The sequence below is a fragment of the Tamandua tetradactyla genome, chromosome 6, assembly GCF_023851605.1.
Source record: "Tamandua tetradactyla isolate mTamTet1 chromosome 6, mTamTet1.pri, whole genome shotgun sequence".
Lineage (NCBI taxonomy): Eukaryota > Metazoa > Chordata > Mammalia > Pilosa > Myrmecophagidae > Tamandua > Tamandua tetradactyla.
Window position 1 is genome coordinate 162,803,705 of NC_135332.1, and position 19,377 is coordinate 162,823,081.

At 38.0% G+C, this 19,377-nt stretch overlaps 1 protein-coding gene across 4 annotated transcripts in view; it reads right to left on the reverse strand.

Annotated features, from left to right (window-relative positions):
• Positions 1 to 19,377, reverse strand: part of SAMD12 (sterile alpha motif domain containing 12) — a 433,476-nt gene that overhangs the window by 216,022 nt on the left and 198,077 nt on the right. For 3 of the 4 annotated variants that reach the window (XM_077167535.1, XM_077167536.1, XM_077167532.1), the window contains one exon: positions 18,977 to 19,106. In XM_077167535.1, the coding sequence (XP_077023650.1) occupies positions 18,977 to 19,106 (130 nt within the window). The remainder of the gene's footprint in view (positions 1 to 18,976; positions 19,107 to 19,377) is intronic. The other variant, XM_077167533.1, reaches the window with a different exon arrangement.

Consider the following 19,377-nt stretch of genomic DNA (forward strand, 5'->3'; position numbering starts at 1 on the left):
GTTTCGTGTACTTTCCCTAATACATTTGGCATATTCCTACTTCTTTTTCTCATGATGCTCTTTCCTTCCAGAACACTCTTTACCTTATTTCTGCCACTCCTAATGATGTATATTCTTAATAGCTTAGCTTAAATCCTACAACCTTGGACTCAACCTATATAACCTTAGTCCACAATGGCCTTACCTTGAATTCCTGCAGAATTCACTTTTGAAATCATCTTCTTGACCATTGACTATATATTGCTTTGAGGTGATACTTAACTTATATTTCTGTGTTGTGTTTCTCCCTATATATATTAAAAAGTCTCTGAAGGCAGGAATCTTGGGTCATATTACTTCTCACCCCTCCTCTCATTCCTCAACCCAGTTTTATGCACTTAACAGGTGCTCAATAAATAAAGGAAGAAGGCAGAGAAGAACAAGCCAAACTGATAGAGATATGCATACATACTTTGTAATATAGTCTTTCCTATTACTTCGAACATAAGAGAATAATGGAACTCTTTATAGAAAATAATTGAGCTATTTGGTACAGGGTCGCAGGTGGGAGGGAAATCTGCTGAAATCTCGACTGTTTTCAGTGAATCGGTTTTTATGGGTAAAAGGTATTAAATAATTGCTGCCAGGCTTGACTATCTGCCAAATGACTGATCATAATGGCATAGCTGTATTTCCCAACTTGGAGGTTTTGAAAGTCATTAATAAACTGTGCAACATTTACTAGATATTTGGTTAAAGCATGCTTACATAAAGCATTTGCAAATATTTGTATTCCACAGAAATCCTCCCACTGTATTTAGAGAGCTGAAATCAAAGGATCATTTTTCTTTAAAAAACTGTATTTCTCATGAAAGGGCATTATACTTCCAAGAATCATAAAGAGAAGTGTGACTCTCTCTGTCTCAACTTTTCCCTCAGGGAAACAACCTCTGAGGATATAATGGGGAGGCTGAATTAGTGTGGATAATTTATGGCAAACCTGCCAAAAATTACATTTTAGTGACAATGTACGATATCTGAATTTTTTTTTAAAAAGGAACCATAGGAAATAAGTTTTCACTGTCTCTTTGGGGAAAAAAGAGTCTTCATACCCAATCTACTTCAATTTCTTCTGAACAGAGAGGTAAGCCTATTTATCTTATGTCTCATTTTTGACTAATTTTTGATAAATGAGTCTTTGTGTCAAACCTAATCAGTCCTTACATCCAGAAATTAATGATAAATATGTGTTACTCCCCAGAACTAGATTTACATTCAAGGGGAAGGATTTGGGGTAGGAATATCTTCTGAGGCCTGTTAGGTTTAAGATGAGAGTAATCCCTTCATATTAATCATAAGAAACTGGCATTGCTTATATGGCAGTATGAAATGGTAGGTTGGAATAACCCTGTCCACAGAGACTGTTGGAATTAATAGTACATGGCTGGGCAGGTCTCCTGGTGTCTGCCCATGCAAAAAAAAAAAAAAAAAAAAAAAGGACACGGCTAAGGCCCTGCAGTCTTTGCTTACTTGCCCAAGAGGAGACAGTCAGACAACTTCTCTTCCACCTATCACTAAAGCTGACTAGCTTACAGAGTACACTTTGACACATTATTTTTGAGAATATAATTGGATATCTGAGATGACCCCTCACGTCAGTTAAATAAAACAAATATCCCAGAGGATGAAACTTCTTAGGACTAAATGGAGCGACAGGGAGGACCCACTGGGGGCCCAGGCCACACCGCCAAGTCACATATGCTAGGTTAGCTTATGTGAGAGCTCCCCCTTGAGGTGCTCAACACAACTGCACTACTTAACTGCAAGGACACGCTCAGCCCTTGTCCTTCAGAAGGAAAGGCCAAACATCACTTCAGGACAAAGGAAAAACATTCTTCTCAAGTATTTCTGCCAAAAACCATTCTACAAAAAAAATTTTTTTTGCCTCCATCCCAGATCTTTTATTATTTAACTGGCAACTCTAACAGGAAATGAGATAGATGCAATGAACAATAAATACTGCGGAGCTTGTCTTGTCACCAGCCAAGACTCAGCTCCTTTAACCAAATTGGGGAAAAACTACCATAAGAAATCAAGATACCCCCATCCTAAGGTACATTGCTACCAATAAATAGTTGTTTCACATTCTGAGAATGCTATGGGAAAAATAAATTTGTATGCCAGTCACAAGGATACTTCTCGACAAAAGGTTGTTATTAATTAGGGCGGGGGGGCAATTTATTTGGCTAAATGAGAATTTGGTGATTCTGATCTTTGTTCAAAATGAGCCCACCACAAAGGAGGGTTTAAAAGAATTTGAAAGAATGAGTTGATTTCCTTCTAAGCTATGGTCTTTGGTCACCGTTCTCTAAGATAAACAGGCTCCTTTTCCAGGCGTGTTTTAAGAGTGAGCTAGCCAGTCTGCCCACAGGAGTCAAGGAAGCAAACCTCCAGGGCACATTCCACAGGCAGAAGCGGCAACTCACAAGCATGTCAGGATCTGCCCGTTATGCAAGAGAGCTGGAGAGAGGCCTTCATGACCGAACAGTGCCTGAAGCCTTAGATGGCTCAACCAGATCTCCTACAGAGTTGCCCAAAGTTCTCATTTACCCAGCTGGGCTTCTCCCTGTTTCCTTTAGTTTTTGAAACATTTCTCTCAGCACAATGAAGACCAGACCTCAATGTGCGATATTATAAAAGGAGAATAGGATTTTCTTTCAATCAGATGAGGGAAGCTTGATTCCAGTAGCAGTGTGTACTGAAGTGGAATCAGGGAGACAGTTTTCAAAATGTACTATAAATCTATAGCACAGTAAGATGGCATTAAACATTGGATGTAGGTGAAAACAGAAAATGTATGAAGTGATATGATTCATAATTATATTACTAACCATTATTTTTAAAATAATTATAACAGGAAGTTAATCAGATCAAGGAAAGAATTTAGGCCAAAAACATTGACTTTTTTTTTTTTTCAGGACAAATTAACTTAAATTCTGGCAAAGGGTAACTAGCGACACCAAACTTTTACTTAGTATATCTCTAACATGCCCTAGGAAGTAAGTTAGAACTAAGGAATCTTTAAACTCGGGCAGAATCAAGCAACAAATATATGGTTTCATTTAAAATAACATTTAGCTTGTTGAAGTGTACAGCTGCCAAAATTCCAAATTGAAGGAACTGTCCTATGTGAAAATCAAGCCATTTAGGGGTGTATAATTTCATTCATTTGGGCTTGATGAGCCTGACCTGTGTTACCCAAGATAACCAGCATACTAGAATCACAGGATAATCCTTAAAACCCATAGCACAATTTAACGCTTCCAAGGTTGCATTCTCCTTAATATCTATCTATCCCTCTTTCCTCTCTCTCAGAGCCTTCACATTTATATGTAAGACAAGGTCTGCACTAGCCCGGTAAACTTGGACAGGTCATTCAACTGAAACAGGGCTCAAATAGCTCATCTTCAATTATTACAGAATAATATATGTATGTTATTTGTAATTATATATTGCACAAATCTTATTTTGATGACTCAATTAACTTTTTGTCTTCTGATTTGTCAGTATTCCGAGATTATCAAAAGGTGGTGTCCTCATTTTCCCAAATTTGGAAACAATGCAGATTAAAGTTTCCAAATTTTTTTTTTTTTTTGGCAGGGGGTGGAGGCATCTTCTAAATGTAGCTAAGTTGAATCGGATCAATGAAGGAATGTTGTGAATATATGTGTTTGCACCAAAAAAGATTCAGTTTCCCAGAAGCCATACACAGTGAACTACTTCTTTAAAGGAAGAGCCAAATCTTCCTTTGTTTTCTGTCACTCTTTTCTAATCATGCTGCCATCTAGCAATTGCTCAGTAAATGTTCATTGAGTAAATTAATGAGCACTAAGTTAAAGATAATTGAACAATTAGCAGGTAATGAATGATTTGTAAATTAGCAATTTATAATAAATTACAAATTATCTAGTTAATCAGTAAATAATGAAACTTCAATATAGATAATGATAAAATATTCAGTAAGTAAACAAGTTGCTAGAACAAAAAAAGATACCCCAAAACTGAAGGTCCAGCTGCAAAATACTTGCAACAGAAAGAAAAATTCTTTTCAAACACCAAGATATAAATGGGCACTGAAACAAAATTAGATAAATTAGTGAGCAGTGTAATTACTGTCATCTTGCATAATAACCTGTTATTAACAGAGATTTCTTTAATATTTAACAGCCAGATGCCAAATTTAGAATCTTAATGTTAAAACATACTTGAGAGGTTTTCTAACCCAACTCTATCTTTGGAGAATGAGACATTTGAGCCCCATTTTGGATGAATGACCTGCCCAAGTTGACCTGGCTAGCCTAGACCCGGTCCTGCTGGTCTCTTCTTTCTTTCCTTTCTCCTAGTTCTCTTTTACTCATCCCATCATTAATTGAACTTACACTTCCTGAGTGCCTACTAGGTGGAACTTCTATGTGCTAGGCCAATTTTTGTGAATTCCAAGATAGTAGGCCCCAAATAAATATACATTTGTAACACCCTTTTCAACTGTGAAGTTTCAAGGATGGTCCTGCTCTATCGATTAGGTTGATCCTGGCCTGAACAGTGGCGTTGACAACAATCGTTTCTATTGATACTGCTTGCAAGAAGCAGAGGAGACTTGCTTGTAGCTTCAATTTATGTTTAAACCTTTCATTTAAATGTACTAAGAAAACTCAAATGCCCAAACGTGTGCAGCCAAAGGTGGTAACGAGAGAGGAAGGCAACGTGCAAAAGCTTTCAAAAAGAAAGCCAACCAGTTTCTTAAATATAAAGCAGAAGAAATAACTAGTACAGTTTTCCAATCAAGAAACAGCCTTTTGCTGTTAGGTCATCCAATATACGAGCAAAGAGAAGCATCAGTACAACACGTTTTTCCATTGTTTCTAGTACATTTACCGCCGATATTTTGTTAATGACCTCAAAAAAGGCTTTCAGTATAATTTTCCTTTCCATTTCTAATTAAAGGCAACAATTTCTCTTGGTGAATAATAGCTTTAGTATTAAATATGCCTGGAATATATACATCGTTTTAGAGTTCTAAATCTCCTAAGGCAATTTTCTCATTGGCATCAAAAATCATCTACGGTTTGCATGTTAACAACATAGAATGTTCTGTAATTGTCAAATATGACTATGTCATCTTCAATTAACAAGGGCAAAATGATGGGAGTAAGAAAAGCAGAGCTTTCCTTGGAGCAAAAAAATGTAGTATTAGGTATCAGAAGAGCTGAGTACTGCCATCTACTGGATATGTGATCTGGGTCAGTTTTCTTAACCCTGAGCTTTAGAGTCCCCACCTGAAAAGAGATTCACACTAATATGATATCAACAGAGTTCTGAGGTTAGATAAAGTGAAACATCACTTCCTAACTTTCAAGTGTGATACAAATGTCAGTGGGAAATTCTTTACTAGAAACGTCACCTATAAGATTCTGGGGACAACTCAGAATAGTCAAGTGAACACTTCCAGGAAATTATTTGGAGCAACCAAGTGGCCTCCCTTTTATATTCTACAGTGGCACTTCCTCTATGTACTCAGCTGTCATTTCATCCCTTACTCTATAACTGTCTACATTTGTTGGGAAAGAAGCTAGTCTTTGACTTCAACACAGTAGAAGCACATTTTGCAGGGTAAGTATATCTTTCCCTTCTTTTTCTACATGCTCAACTGACCACAAGTGTGGATTTATAACCAAAAGGCAGATTTAGAGTTAAGATTCTTCTGGAATGACTAGCATTCCTGTCTTTCCCCCCTCTAGATACACCTCACCATCTTCCGAAGATGAAGGACACAGTGGCAACATGCAACCTTTTGAAACTGCTCACGGTATATTCTCCCCTGGAAGGAATTCTAATGTTCTCTGTCTTACATACCTGCTGTGTACCAACCACTGGAGAAAGACACTGAAATCTTAACGAATTTAAGAAAAGCTGCAGAATACAATGACAGAGACTTGGATATGTTCTTTCTGGTGATCGTTTACTGCAGGGCTGGGTTGTCTACTGTGGATGGCCACAACAGGGACGAAGGTTAAGGAATCTGGTCAATGTCAAAGATACAAGTGCAACAGAAACAAAATTGAGACTCTCACGACTGAGGGTTATTGGCATGGAGGTTAAGGGGCTGGGAGGGCTATCTTGCACGAGTATATATGTTTGTGTGTATGGATGTATGTGGTAGAAGAATTCAAAATACAATCTAAGAATACAGGAAATGGAAATAGCAAGGGAAGGGGGTGACAGATTATGGATGGAAGCAGACACACAATTCATCTCAAAAGAGAAAATATATAAAAACATCCAGAGAATAACTATAAATAGCCAAAGAAAATATTCTGCATTCAACAACTGACATATAAACGCATTCACAATACATGTTCAAGTGGAAAAGAGATCACCTAAGATCTCTAAGCTCTCCTAATGTATGATACTACTCTTATAAATGTGTGCATAGAAAAACATCTGAAAGAACACAAATCAAAATGTTTGTGCCAATGATTATCACTGAATGTAGGAATTACATGGGAATTTAAATTTTTTTATTTTTTATGTATGAATATTTTCTAATTTGTATACCTCAAATATACAAAAAGGAAAAAGACATATATGCATTAAAAACTCTGGTTTTAAATTTTCTTTTATAATCATCACTGAGAAAACGGACTTCGGCCAACAAGAGGAAGAAATAGTTGCAACAAAAACCTAAGACCTGCAAAGTCGAAAGTATCTATCTGGCCCTTTACCGAGGGGGTGGCATGGGGTGCCAACTCCTAGGTTAGAAGAATATTTCATGCAACACTGGATTTTCCATTGTACCTTAACAGCTGTGTGAGCTCTGGGACATTATAACCTCTGAATCTCAGTTTCCTCATGTAGAAAGAGAGGGATAACATCTTATGAGAATTAAATGAGTTTAACGCATGAGAAGTGCTAAACACTGTGCCTGGCACCTCATAAACACTAAATAAAAGTTGCTAATTCTTCTACTTATTACTATACTTCCTTTAAAGAAGAAACACTATGTTAAACTTAATGGAACTGCCATTTTTGCACATCAAAAACTGTTCAACATTGGCCTTTATGTGGTTCAACATAACTATACTTCAGCCACTCACTATTCTCATTTCTCCTGTTTAAATTGTAACCTCTGAGACAGCATCAAGGTCCTTAAGGTAATTTTGAGTTAGCTGTATTGCTCTTAAGGACAACATAAAAACCTAGCACTGTCTCAGCCAAATCCAGACATTTGGATGTCTGAAACAATACTGTAATTGGTTACATGTGAAGCACAGGCAAATGAGCACAAACATACTGGTGGTATGACAAATTCTGCACTCCTGCTCTGCTCCCTTAAACAGAAGCTTTTCAGATACAGGATAATCATTCCCACCCTACAAAATAATGCCTGTCTCTTGAATGTCAGCAGGCCCAGGGACGTCTACAACACTGTAACCATCACTCTCTTGGCACTGGGCAAAGAGCCAAACTCATTCTGCCAAACTGGCCTTGGGAAGATCTGCCCAAAGGGAATATGGAACACGAAAATGGCAAAATTTGGAGAGATGTCATTCAAGCACACTTAAAAGATGGCAATTTGAGGCTTAGTACAATCCCCAAATAGGAGCCCTTTAAGAAAGTGAAATGTAGGTTTTCCAAGAATGAGAAAGGAAGTCAGACTTGAACATCTATGGAATGTAATTATAGGAAACTGCAGATAGGAAAGTATTGGATGAACTTCACAAAAAGGAGGCAAACCAGGAAACTGAAGTTCTAATCAAAGCATTTTTATCAACAGAAATGAAGAATGACTTTAAGTTCAGTGCTAAGGCTATCAAAGGAAGAACAAACAATTTAATCTAATTCGCATTTATTAAATGCATATTTTATTCCTGGCACTGCATTAAACAATTAGATAGTATGATAAGTCAAACACTATTTCTCTGATAGAGGAGTTTCTATACTGATAAAAGGGAGATAAACATGTAATCAAATAATTTTAACATAATGTGATAAGTGTTAAACTATTAACAATTATAGCTGTCATCCATTCATGGCATAAAACATGAATATACGAAATGGAAAAAAATAATTCTTCCTTGAAAGGTCTAGCAGAGGCGGCAGGAGGTGACAACTTGAGTAGGGCCTTGAAAAATGACTAAGCTTTCAGTAGGTAGACAGTGGGGTGAGAATGAGAGCTGTCTGCTGCGGTTTCAGGGTAGTATTCACAGGGTGGAACGGCTACAACCGAGGCTGAGGTATGCTTATAAAAGGCCTCGTGTGCCAACCTTGGGAATCTGGACTTCATTCAGTAGGCATTCTTCTTTTAAATTGTAAAATGTAACATATATACAAAGAAAAAACCAATTTTTAAAGCACACTTCAACAAGTTACAGAACAAATCCCCGAGTTTGTCATGTGCTACCATTCTACTATCTCAGATTTCCCCTTCTAGCTGCTCCAAAACACTGGTGGCTAGAAGGAATGTTAATAGAGTGATTCAGCAGCCATACTTGTTATAAATCCTATTTTCTTTATTATACAACCCCTTCTCCTCTGATCTTTCTCCCAATCTAAAGGGATTTTTAGGCAACGCCTGTTTTGACTTTTTCATGTTGAGAAGGGGTGTCAACACTAAAGCATAAGGAGATGTAATCAATCGATAATCTTAGAAAGGCTGGTCCCTTTGGGTTTCAGGATTTATCTGACCTAGGAACCCTCCAGGAATCATAGCGCCCAGGAAAGCAAACTTAGTGTATGAAACCTTTATAGAGTCTCGGTTCGATCCCAATGTGTTCTTAAGAGTCAAAGAAACCCTAGGTGTTCTTAAGAGTCTAAAGGAGTGAAGTTGGTTGGGGTTTAGCAAACCACGGCAATTAGCACTAACTGAAGCTTACATAAGAGTAGCCTCTAGAGTAGGCATATAACTTTTAAAGTAGAAAGTGACCTGGCCAAAGCTGGTTTAGAAAGACAAAAGAATCGATGCTTTTCCTAAAGAGCAGCGAGAGAGACAGGAGGAGGGAGCTGTTGTTCAAGCCAGACCATGAAAACTAGACCAGAATGCCATTAGTCATGACAGAGGAGCGGACACATGCAGGACGCAGAACATTCCCATAGCGAGACGCAAAAGTTGAGGCAGAAAGACTGAAGACCCAAAAGAAAGAGGAAAAAAAAGATGGAACCCCACAGCAGAGGGAGGCACCTGTAGGCAGGGACCAGAGCACAGGTTAGGTCGTTAGCCTTGGGAAAGAGAGCATCTTTTCTCAGAAACACAAAGGTGACAGGTGAAGAAGGATTAAAAATGCAGATGATATTGCAGGAAGGAACGTTAAGGAACTTCATTGCATTGGTCTTTACTCTCAAAATGGAGAGAGGAATTGGGGCTTTGAGGAAAGTGCGACAGTATTAAGCCATTTTTGGAAATTGGGAAGGAAAACAAACTAAAGATAAGTAAAAAGTTATCCAATAGCTTCAGGATCCTCCTGGGCCAACAACTCTTACAGATGTGATGTCTTCCTTTGGCACACCTTTAGTTTTTCTTTTTCCCAGTAATGTTTTGAGCATGTCACTTCACTGCTAGTTAACACTCAATATTCAGAGAGGAAAATATAATTGCCTTAGCTGGTACTCAATGCCTTCTCTAATGCAGCTTTCAATTTATCCTTCTCATCTATTTAAATCTTTTTCCCTCCTCAGGCCCCAGTGCCTTCTGGGTCCAGGCAGGTAACACAAGTGCATGAAGAGGCAGGGCCTGAGGCCTTCAGACATCACATCCTGTTAAATTCTGAGGGCTACACAAAATACATACACACAACTTGATGTATATAAACTTTCTCCTTTAAGAACTTTATCCTATAAAATTTTACCGAGGACATATTCAGCCTCCCCTGAGCAGACTTTCCCATCAACCAGGCTCACCAATATGAGCTCCTTCTCATGTCTTTTTCAGTACCTACCCCCATGCTTCATTTCTGTATCACTCACCTGAACTTATAAGGTGCTATCTTTTATAGGTAGAGGTCAGAACATACAATTTACATTCAGACAACCCTGGGTTAAAATCTTTACTCTTTTTTTTTTTTTTTTTATTAATTAAAGAAAAAAAAAATTAAAATCTTTACTCTTAACTTATGGGCCTGTGTGATATAAAACAAGTTCTCTGATCCTTGATTTCCTCATTTGAAAAAATGAGAATAATAATATTACCTACTCTATAGGGTTATTATGAAGATAAAATGAAATAATATATGCCTGACATGTAAACACAAATATTATTAAAAAGCATGTGTTTTTTTCCCCAACATGATGATAATTTCTCTAGGGGCAAGAATAACATCTTTCCACTTTTTAATAATCTAGTTACTAGAATAATATTTTAGGACTATTTGATGATAAGCATATATTCATGAGTTGGGTTATATTTACAAAACCCAGTTATAAGTAAAAATTGAATTGAGTATGGCAAAGTTTTAGTGGGCTGAGGAAGACTGAAGAGGACTGGTAGGTTTTAAGTTCTAATTAGATAAATAAGATACTCTTCAACAACAACAACAAAAATTAATTATACACACACACACACAAACACACACACACATTTATATAGCTCCTTCTTCCATTTGCAAAGTCTCCTTTGCTTCACACACAAACCACAAATCTTTGTATGCAGTTCATATAACTGTATAATAATAGTAATACTTATTAGTATTATTAACTTTGTAATGTACAAATACTATTATTACATCTTAAAGAGAGGAAAACATGCCCAGAGGGGTTTAACAGTCTTAGCTAAGGTCACAAGCAGCTAGTAATCAGTGGAGCTGGACTCCAGTGCAGGTCTCCAAAGCCCACGCTTTTTCTAATCTTTCACAAGTATCAAAGATAGGAAGCTTGCAAGAGTATCCTAAATACTTAACAGTAACCCTACCCTAAAGTTAATATGGGAATTTAAAATTATATCTAATGACAATCTTCATGGGGAACATGGGAGCCAGAACATACAATCTCCTAAAATGATACAGGCAAAGACACCTTGAGGACAGTTATATTTCATCAAAAATGCCACAGGATCTTAAATATAATCCCACGTGTGTGCGCTTCCTCTGTTAATAACATGGGCATCAGGATCATCACCATAAATGAGGTCATCTGAAGGAAGAGAGGGATTGGTACAGTTAGTTGATTGCCTCTAAAACAGCATAATTTCCAATCCTGCAATAAAGTCTAGTTAAACAGGCTCTGCCCATGCAACCTGGGACTCCATAAGGATGAGAAATCTGACTTGACAGGAAGGGAGCATATGGTATATAAATTTTAAAACAGTGAATAGGAACAAAATCAAGGGGTGGAGATATCCAACTTTGTGATCTGACTTCAGCACTTTTCCAAAACATACAAAACTGACAGTGTAATTAACAAAGTTGTCAGTAAAAAAGGAATCAAATGGAAACAGGAGCTAAAGAACAAATATGGATATATCAAAACAGATCAGACTTAATAGACTTAATTTCTCTGATAGAATAAAAAGCTCAGCAAAGGAAGTAGAGGATTTAAGCCTTTGGTCATATCTAATTTAATCTCATGTGACATTTACTTAGGGAACTAGAGAGGTAGACAAGAGAGGAGCAAAAGAAGAAAAAACAGAATCTGGTAGGAAGTAAGGAAATATTAGACTGAATTTAATGCCATAAAAACTGTATTATACTCCTAGAATTAGGAGTCAAAAGACATGCTTGTTAATAGAGTGTCTTGCCCATTTCAGAGTTCCACTTTGATTACCTCTACCTAAGTGGGGCAATGCACTGGACTTTTTATATGAATGCATATTAGTCAGGGTTTTCTAGAGAAACAGAACCAACAGGAGAGATCTGTTAATATGAGATTTATAAAGGTGTCTCACGCAACCATGAGAACACAAGAGTCCAAAATCTATAGGGCAGCCTGCAAGGCTGACAACTCTGAGGAAGGGTCTAGACAAATTCCACAGGAAAGGGTCACTGGCTGAAGTAGTAGTGATAATTCTCTTTTCTCCCTTAAAAGTCTTCGACTGATGGGATTCTCTTGCTTGTGGAAGATAAACCCATAGTTGGTCATAGATGTAATCAGTCACAGACTAAATCAACTGACTGATGATTTAATACACCAGCCTTGAAACAAACAAACAAAAAACAGCCTCCTGGTCTATCAACCAGCCACAAAATATTCTTGCAGTAATGGTAAAGCCAGTGCTTGCACCATCACCTGGCCAGGTTGACACCTGAACCCAACCATCATAGAATGAGTCACCTGTTCTCTCAAAGAAATGACCTACCTTCTAACATGTTCTAGTAATCCAAGTAGCTACTGATCTTGCACAAATCATTTTAGCTCTGGGACTAAAAATTGTTACTATCAAACCTCAGTGGATCCATGGTACAGTTCCCCAATACATTTCTTCATCCCAGTGTGCTGTTCATTGGATATCCCAGGAAAAAAGGGAAAAGAAGCCATTTTGGAAGTTTTACAAATTCTTCTATGGAGATCACATTAGGGACTTTGCCAGAGGACAATTCTGAAAATTTATTCCAACTGAGGGAAAGGAATTCTGCCATGCTCCAACTCACCCAACCCTTCCTATCTAATCTAAGGAAAGAATGAAAAAATAAACAAATAAATGTCATGGTCAACAGGTCTTTGATGAAATAGTCTGGGAATGTTCTAGCCAGGGAAAGGGGTAGAAGTAGAGGGCAACACTAGAGATACAGCCTATCAAAAGACTCCAATTTAGAAAATTAGGCAATGCTGCTTCCCCATCACCTACACCACTACACTAACAAGCCTCCAGTAGTGAGGGCAATGAATTATAGTTGAGAGAGCTATAAGACAATCTCCATGAGGAATAGTACAAAGGAAAGCTTCAAATCCAAGACAGGAAATAAACGAGCCTACTAAAAGAATTTGAAAAATTTTTAGGTGTCTGTAACTGCAATAAACATTAAACACAGTCCAGCTCCTAGTAAGAGTAACTTAAATCCTCACACTATGTACCTCAGTTCCTATTACCTTATACAGCATGTCCAGCTTTCAACAAAAAAATCACCAGACATGCTAAGAGGCAAAACAAAAACAAAAGCAGTTTTCACAAAGTCATCATCAGATCCATACTCAGACATAACACAGATACTAGATTTATCAATGAACTGAAAATAACTATAATTAATATGTCAATGGATCTAATGGAAAAAAGAAAGAACACACACGAACAGATGAGTAAGGTAAGCAGAGAGGTGGAAACCAAGAAATAATCAAAGTAAATTCTAGGAATAAAAAACACATAAAAGAAAGAATGCCTTTGATGAATCAGTAGACAACACAGTCAAGGAAAGAATCTGTAAACATGAAGATCTGGTTAAAAGAAACTACACAAACTAAATTGCAAATGGTAAAAAATAAAAGAATGATGTAGACACCTCAGAACAGTGGGGCAATATCAAAAGATTAAAATATGCATAGTTGGAATACCTGAAGGAGAACAAACAAAAGCAATTCAATTATAAACTGCCAAGAACATTTCAGAATTAATGAAATCATCAAACCCGCTTGTTAACTATATACCCCCACTGGGCTCCACACGGAACTCCAGCCATACTAAAAGACTCAGGAAGAAATCAGCAGGAGGGAGAGAGTGGGTGGGGGGAACTGCTTGGAGAAACAGAGCTGAAGGGACCAGCATGAACAAATGCACAGAGACATTTCAAGGGTCTGAAAAAGCCAAAGCAGTTTCCCTGTATTCAGGAACATAAGCAGAACTGCCAAATTCCAAGAGGCTTCATTTAAACTGGGGAAATGGAGTAAATGGGCAGTGGTTGAAGCACAATAAGGGTGAGGAATATTGGTCCATTTTGTAGGAGTCCATTTAGAAATATAGCACCTCAATACCGACTACTCACAGAGGTTACGCGCATAACTCTTTCTTCATAATCAGCGAGAAGATTCCTGTTGCTGCTACACGAAGTAGATACCATGAAAACCATTTTTTAACACCCAAAATAGCTTTTTGAAAATATATTTTATATTCTGGGGAGCTCTGAGTGCTTCACCCAGGAAAACAAGTCTTTAAAGTTGGGAAGGGAAAGAGCCCTTCACAGATGGAGGATTTGAAGCCTGACGTGGTGAGGGGACTTTAGTAACCACAACAGAAAAAATACCAGGCACAGCTAGGAGCCAAAAGCTCTTCAAACCTGAACAGATTCTTAACTGTGCATAAAAGAGAATCTGAAAGTTGCCTATGAGCTTGCACCTGGCCCCAACAGAGACTTCTCATCAGCATTCCAAGTCACGCCTAAGAAAGCCAGGGAAGTATTCTTCTAAGCACAGAAAAACAGACAATGTTTTTTCCTTGAAGCCTAATCTGATGATCTCAGGTGTTTGCTAAAATATAAACAACTTTAAAAAATTGATGCTAAATGATAAGTTTCAAAAACTAGTTAAAATCATGACTCTCAAACTGATACAAAAATAACCCCACGTTTAAGATTTTATTTACACATTAATGTAGTGACTGGTAAGATGTTATAAGAAGTTCAAACGAGAATCCAAAAAGTAGATACAGGTCAGGAAGATGAAATGGATGTACAAATTCAAGACAAAACTCCCCTTTAGCCACAGTCAGCCAAACTGTGGGACAAAAGTTACATGTCTACAGCCAAGAATTATTTAGGTATTGCTATCAGTTATGTACAAGTTACAGAGAGGTAAAATAGCTCCCCTCAAATAAGAATCGATAATCTGGAAGGGTGTGTTATAGACACTGCATACTTTGCCATGAAAGAACATATCTGTCCTTATACACATCACTGTCTGTCCTGCTAACTGCTGCATTCCCAAGACTTAGTTCAGGGTGGATACTCCACGAACACTTGTTAAACAAATAAACAGCTATGTGTCAGGCATTGAGTTAGGTCCTTTATGTGTAGCACCCCATTTATCTTCTCAAGAATCCTTTAACATAAATATTATTCTCATTTACTGATGAGAAACTGAGGTTCAGAGATGTGAATGTATGTAACATTAGATAGTTATTATGGTCAAAGGCTGGGGATGGAGGGAGAAGGAAAGGATTTGACCCAGCCTTGCAAATTGAAAGCTTTTTTTTAAAAAAAAGAAGAAAATTTCTTTCCATTTAATATATGTCATTTTTATTTATCATCACTGTACCATATCCTCTAAATCAAGGGGCATTTACATGTTACACTGATATAACATGCTTCATTGATAAGCATATTGGAGATCCTTGTCATAAGAAAAAGAAGTTGAACAACAGCACTCAGGAGAATCTAAGCATAAATAAGAGACACATGAATGATCTTTACTGTAGCCTCACAAACTAGCACAGGGTATTTACAAGCCTGGGTTTTTTTTGTTTTTTGTTTTAATTCTCTCTCTTTTTTTAATATGCTCCTTTCCCAATTTCCAAGACAACAAAGACAGATGAACTCAACACTGTTTATGTGTGTCATTTTGTTTTCACAGGAATCTAAAAGGCACTTTGGAAAACAGCACCAGTTAGCTTTCATTAAATGCTCACTATATCTATGAACTACCTTCACAGCAACATATGAGGTAAACCCCATGATCATCTCCATATTGCAGGTGAAGAAGCATAAGTGCACTGAGTAAACATCACAAGATCACACAGCTAAGCTCTGGGCTTGGACCTGACACTGGTAACCACTGCCCTGTCCTCTCTAAATCATCCTAATGTCTACACAGGCTATTAAGATTAGCTCGGTCATCACTTGCCTGGCTTTTAAATTTTTTTAATGCAATTTCACTGAGATATATTCACATACTAAATAACCATTCAAGGTGTACAATCAGTGGTTCACAGTATCATCATATAGTTGTGCATTCATAACAACAGTCAATTTTTGAATATTTCCATTACTCAAAAAAACCCATATAAGAGTAACAATAAAATGAAAACATCCCATGCCCTTCATGCCCCCCTATTATTTGTTTGTTGTTTTTATACTCATGTGTCCAGACATTGGACAAAGGAAAGGTCAGCCACAAGGTTTGCACAAAAAGGTATATAGTTACACAATCGTCTTTAAGAACCAAGGCTACTGGAAAACAGTTAAACAGTTTCAGGTATTTTCTTGCTATTCCAATCCACTAAAAACTAAAAAAGGGATATCTATATAATGCATAAGAATAAATTCCAGAATGACCTCTTGACACTGAAATCTCTCAGTCACTGAACCTGTTTCACTTCTCAATGAAATGCAAAACTGGTCAAGAAGGCTTTCTTAATCTCACAATGCTGGGCCCAGGCTCATCCTGGGAGTCCTGTCCCACGTTGCCAGGGAGATTTACATCCCTGGGAATCATGTCCCATGTAGGAGGGAGGGCAGTGAGTTCACCTGCCAAGAGAGAGAGACTTGCATGGCTTCTACGATCCCTTTGCTCTATTTACCACGGTCTCCGAGAATACTGGGATTCCAATAGCCTCTAGCATTGAGAAGTAACTGCAGGTTGGCTAAAATTGGAAACTATTTTCTAGCTACTTGGCCCTTGTGATCTGTTGGTACTTTACACCTACCCTTAGAGAGGCAGGAGCAAAAAAACAAAAAAACAGGGCTTGAGTGTGGTCCTCTGAGGCCTCAGATAGGGGAAGGTCAAAAAAATGTGGACCAACTGTTAATTTGAAATCATTCTTTCTGTTCCCAAAGTCCCCAAATAATCCCCTGCTTTCTTTTCTTGCTAGAAAATAGGCTATCCTTAGAGTTAATTAACAGTATATTTTTAGACTCCTCCAGATGTGTCTTGCTATGAGTAACAGTGCAATGATGGCACGTAGAAGGTACCAGTAAATGGTTGCACTTAGCGGTTAACATAGTATTTCATTTGCTCTTCATGGCAACTCTGAGACAGGTACTATTATCACTCTCTTTTCGAGACAAGGAGGTGAGTTGAAACAACCAGCGTAGCTTAAGCACCTTGTCCAACATTCTAAGGAGCATGTGAATTAGCAAGGACGGAAGTGTTTCTTTAGACCAAGTATTCCAGCAAAAGCAACGTGCTAGCTGTCTGAAACATGTGCCTCGCTCCCACACTCCCTGTTCTCACAGTACTTAGTAGAAAACCTTGGGAGTAGTACCGTTTATTCCGTAAGCAGTTAAGCATGAGACCATCTCTGAAGGATTGGAATGCTCATCCTTTTCAAACCTTTCTCTCAAGAGCACCTGATAATTCTTACCCCAATAAAGGATAACACTTGTTTCAAATAAGATCATGCAAAAGGCTCTACCATTGCTATGACACAGGCATTATACAACAAAAATTTAATATCCATTATCTGATGAAAGTTATAGTAATCAGGCAAATAGACTGATCACTTTTTTTTGGAATAGAATAACTGACTATTTAGACTTTCTTATATTCTTATGGAAGGGACGAAGGAATGAAATTTGGACACTTGGAATCTAAGCTAAATCCTTCCTTGAGGATTTCAGGAATTTCATTCTAAAGGGATGCTACCTCTAGCTGCAAGAGTGGGGAAGTGCATAAGGGACCATTTTATACTTAAGGTAGGAGTTTTTCACTCTTGTTGGTTGACTCTATTTGAGCTACAGTGGGTGGGTTCTTTATATATTTAGACATCACAAACTGAGTCAGTTAGAAATGAAGATAATATAGCGTGGTGTTCTTTAGCCACTATTTAGTGCTAGAACACTTTTTCCAAATCAAGTTTTTCTGTATGACTCAAATATATAAAATAGACATCTAAAGTGGGTGCTTTGGTTGACGTACCCCACCTCTACCCAAGCACTCCCCTTGTCCCCTCGGCAGACTCTAATGCATCGCAGGGCTCTGTGAAACACTGTCTGAGAACCACCTATCAAATCCTGATTTAGGAAGGTACAGTGATTTGCCCTGGATCTCACAGCTACAAAGTGAAGATTGAACTGCAGAATGAAGTACATGTTGCTTAACACATCCCTTTCCAAAGTAACAGCAGTGGACAGCACAATGAGAGAAGTTGGGATTTCTTGAGTTAGAATGCATGAGTTTGGGGAAAAATCTGGCACCTGCAGCTGAGCGTCTCAACGCCAAGTCACTTTCCTACTCAGAATTTGTTTTCTCTCGAAAAAAAGGACAGAATTAGGACTGAAATCAGGACTTCTCAACCCATTTTTCTTCCACAGTTCTGGTGCACAGGGCATGTTTGTTGTTCCTCTCTTTCATTGTAGTGATTATCATGGAAGAGTGAGAGGTACTGTCTACCTACAAAGGGTCTCTCGGGGAGGTGCTGTGGTCTGGGAAAGACCTCTTAGCTCTGCTGGGCTGCCCTTAATGGGCATTTCCCCTTGACCTCCAACTCCCCCACCCCAACTGAGAATCATACCCAAAGGGCAATTACAGTTGATTATATTTCAACATTTTATGCTTCCAAGTGCTTCCTGACCTGTACAATATAATACTCAAGTACCCTTGATCTCAAGGGGGTCTTAATTTGTGCCTTGAGCATATTTATTTCAAGGACAATGAGTTAGCATGACTAGATTCCATTTTAGATGTTGAGACATACAAGCTATTTCACCTGAATTTTCCTATTTAGAAATCCTTCCTACTTAGAAGAGCCACTTAACTGATCCTATAACTAAGTTCATTTGAAGGAATTCCTCCTTTTTTGGTAGGATTGGTACATTTTTATTTTTCTCTAGGATCCCCCAAACTCTTAACCTGATTCCCACACACTTTTAAATTGCACATTCAAAATCAACAGTCCTCTATAATAATCACTTATGTTTCTTTAGTAGCATGGCTCACATGGATCTGGAATTTATAACCCCTTTTAAAGTAAACCCATGCCAGGAAATTTCAGCAGGAAAATGCTGTTTCATTGTAAGGGTATGGGAAAGGCCGTCAAGAATGGGGAGAGGGAAGGGGAGTGAAATATTTTGGATACTGCATACTTTACCAGTTATGTCATGCTGTTTGAATGACTCACTGTAGATTTGATACTGATTTGGACAATGTTTCTTCAACCACTTGCAGACATCCTGCTGGGTCCACAGAGCCACTGGTTTTGACAGCTTCACCGTAGCAGACTATAAATAAAGAAGGAAAAGGAGGTCTGTTAACTGCCAGCCCATGCCTAGAAAGGCACTCTTGTTAAAAATCCTAGAGTGTGATCGAGCCACAGGCTGGCTTGCCTGAAGATAATTACCTGGCTCTTGCCCTTCTTATAACCTCTGCAGACCTTTTCCAAAGAGAATGAAAAGATCCAGGTGAGGTGGTCTTGAAAATTGCACCTATTCTTGACTTATCATGTCCACTTGGGAACAAACCTAAAAAGTGGTGTTTTCTGAGGAATACTCT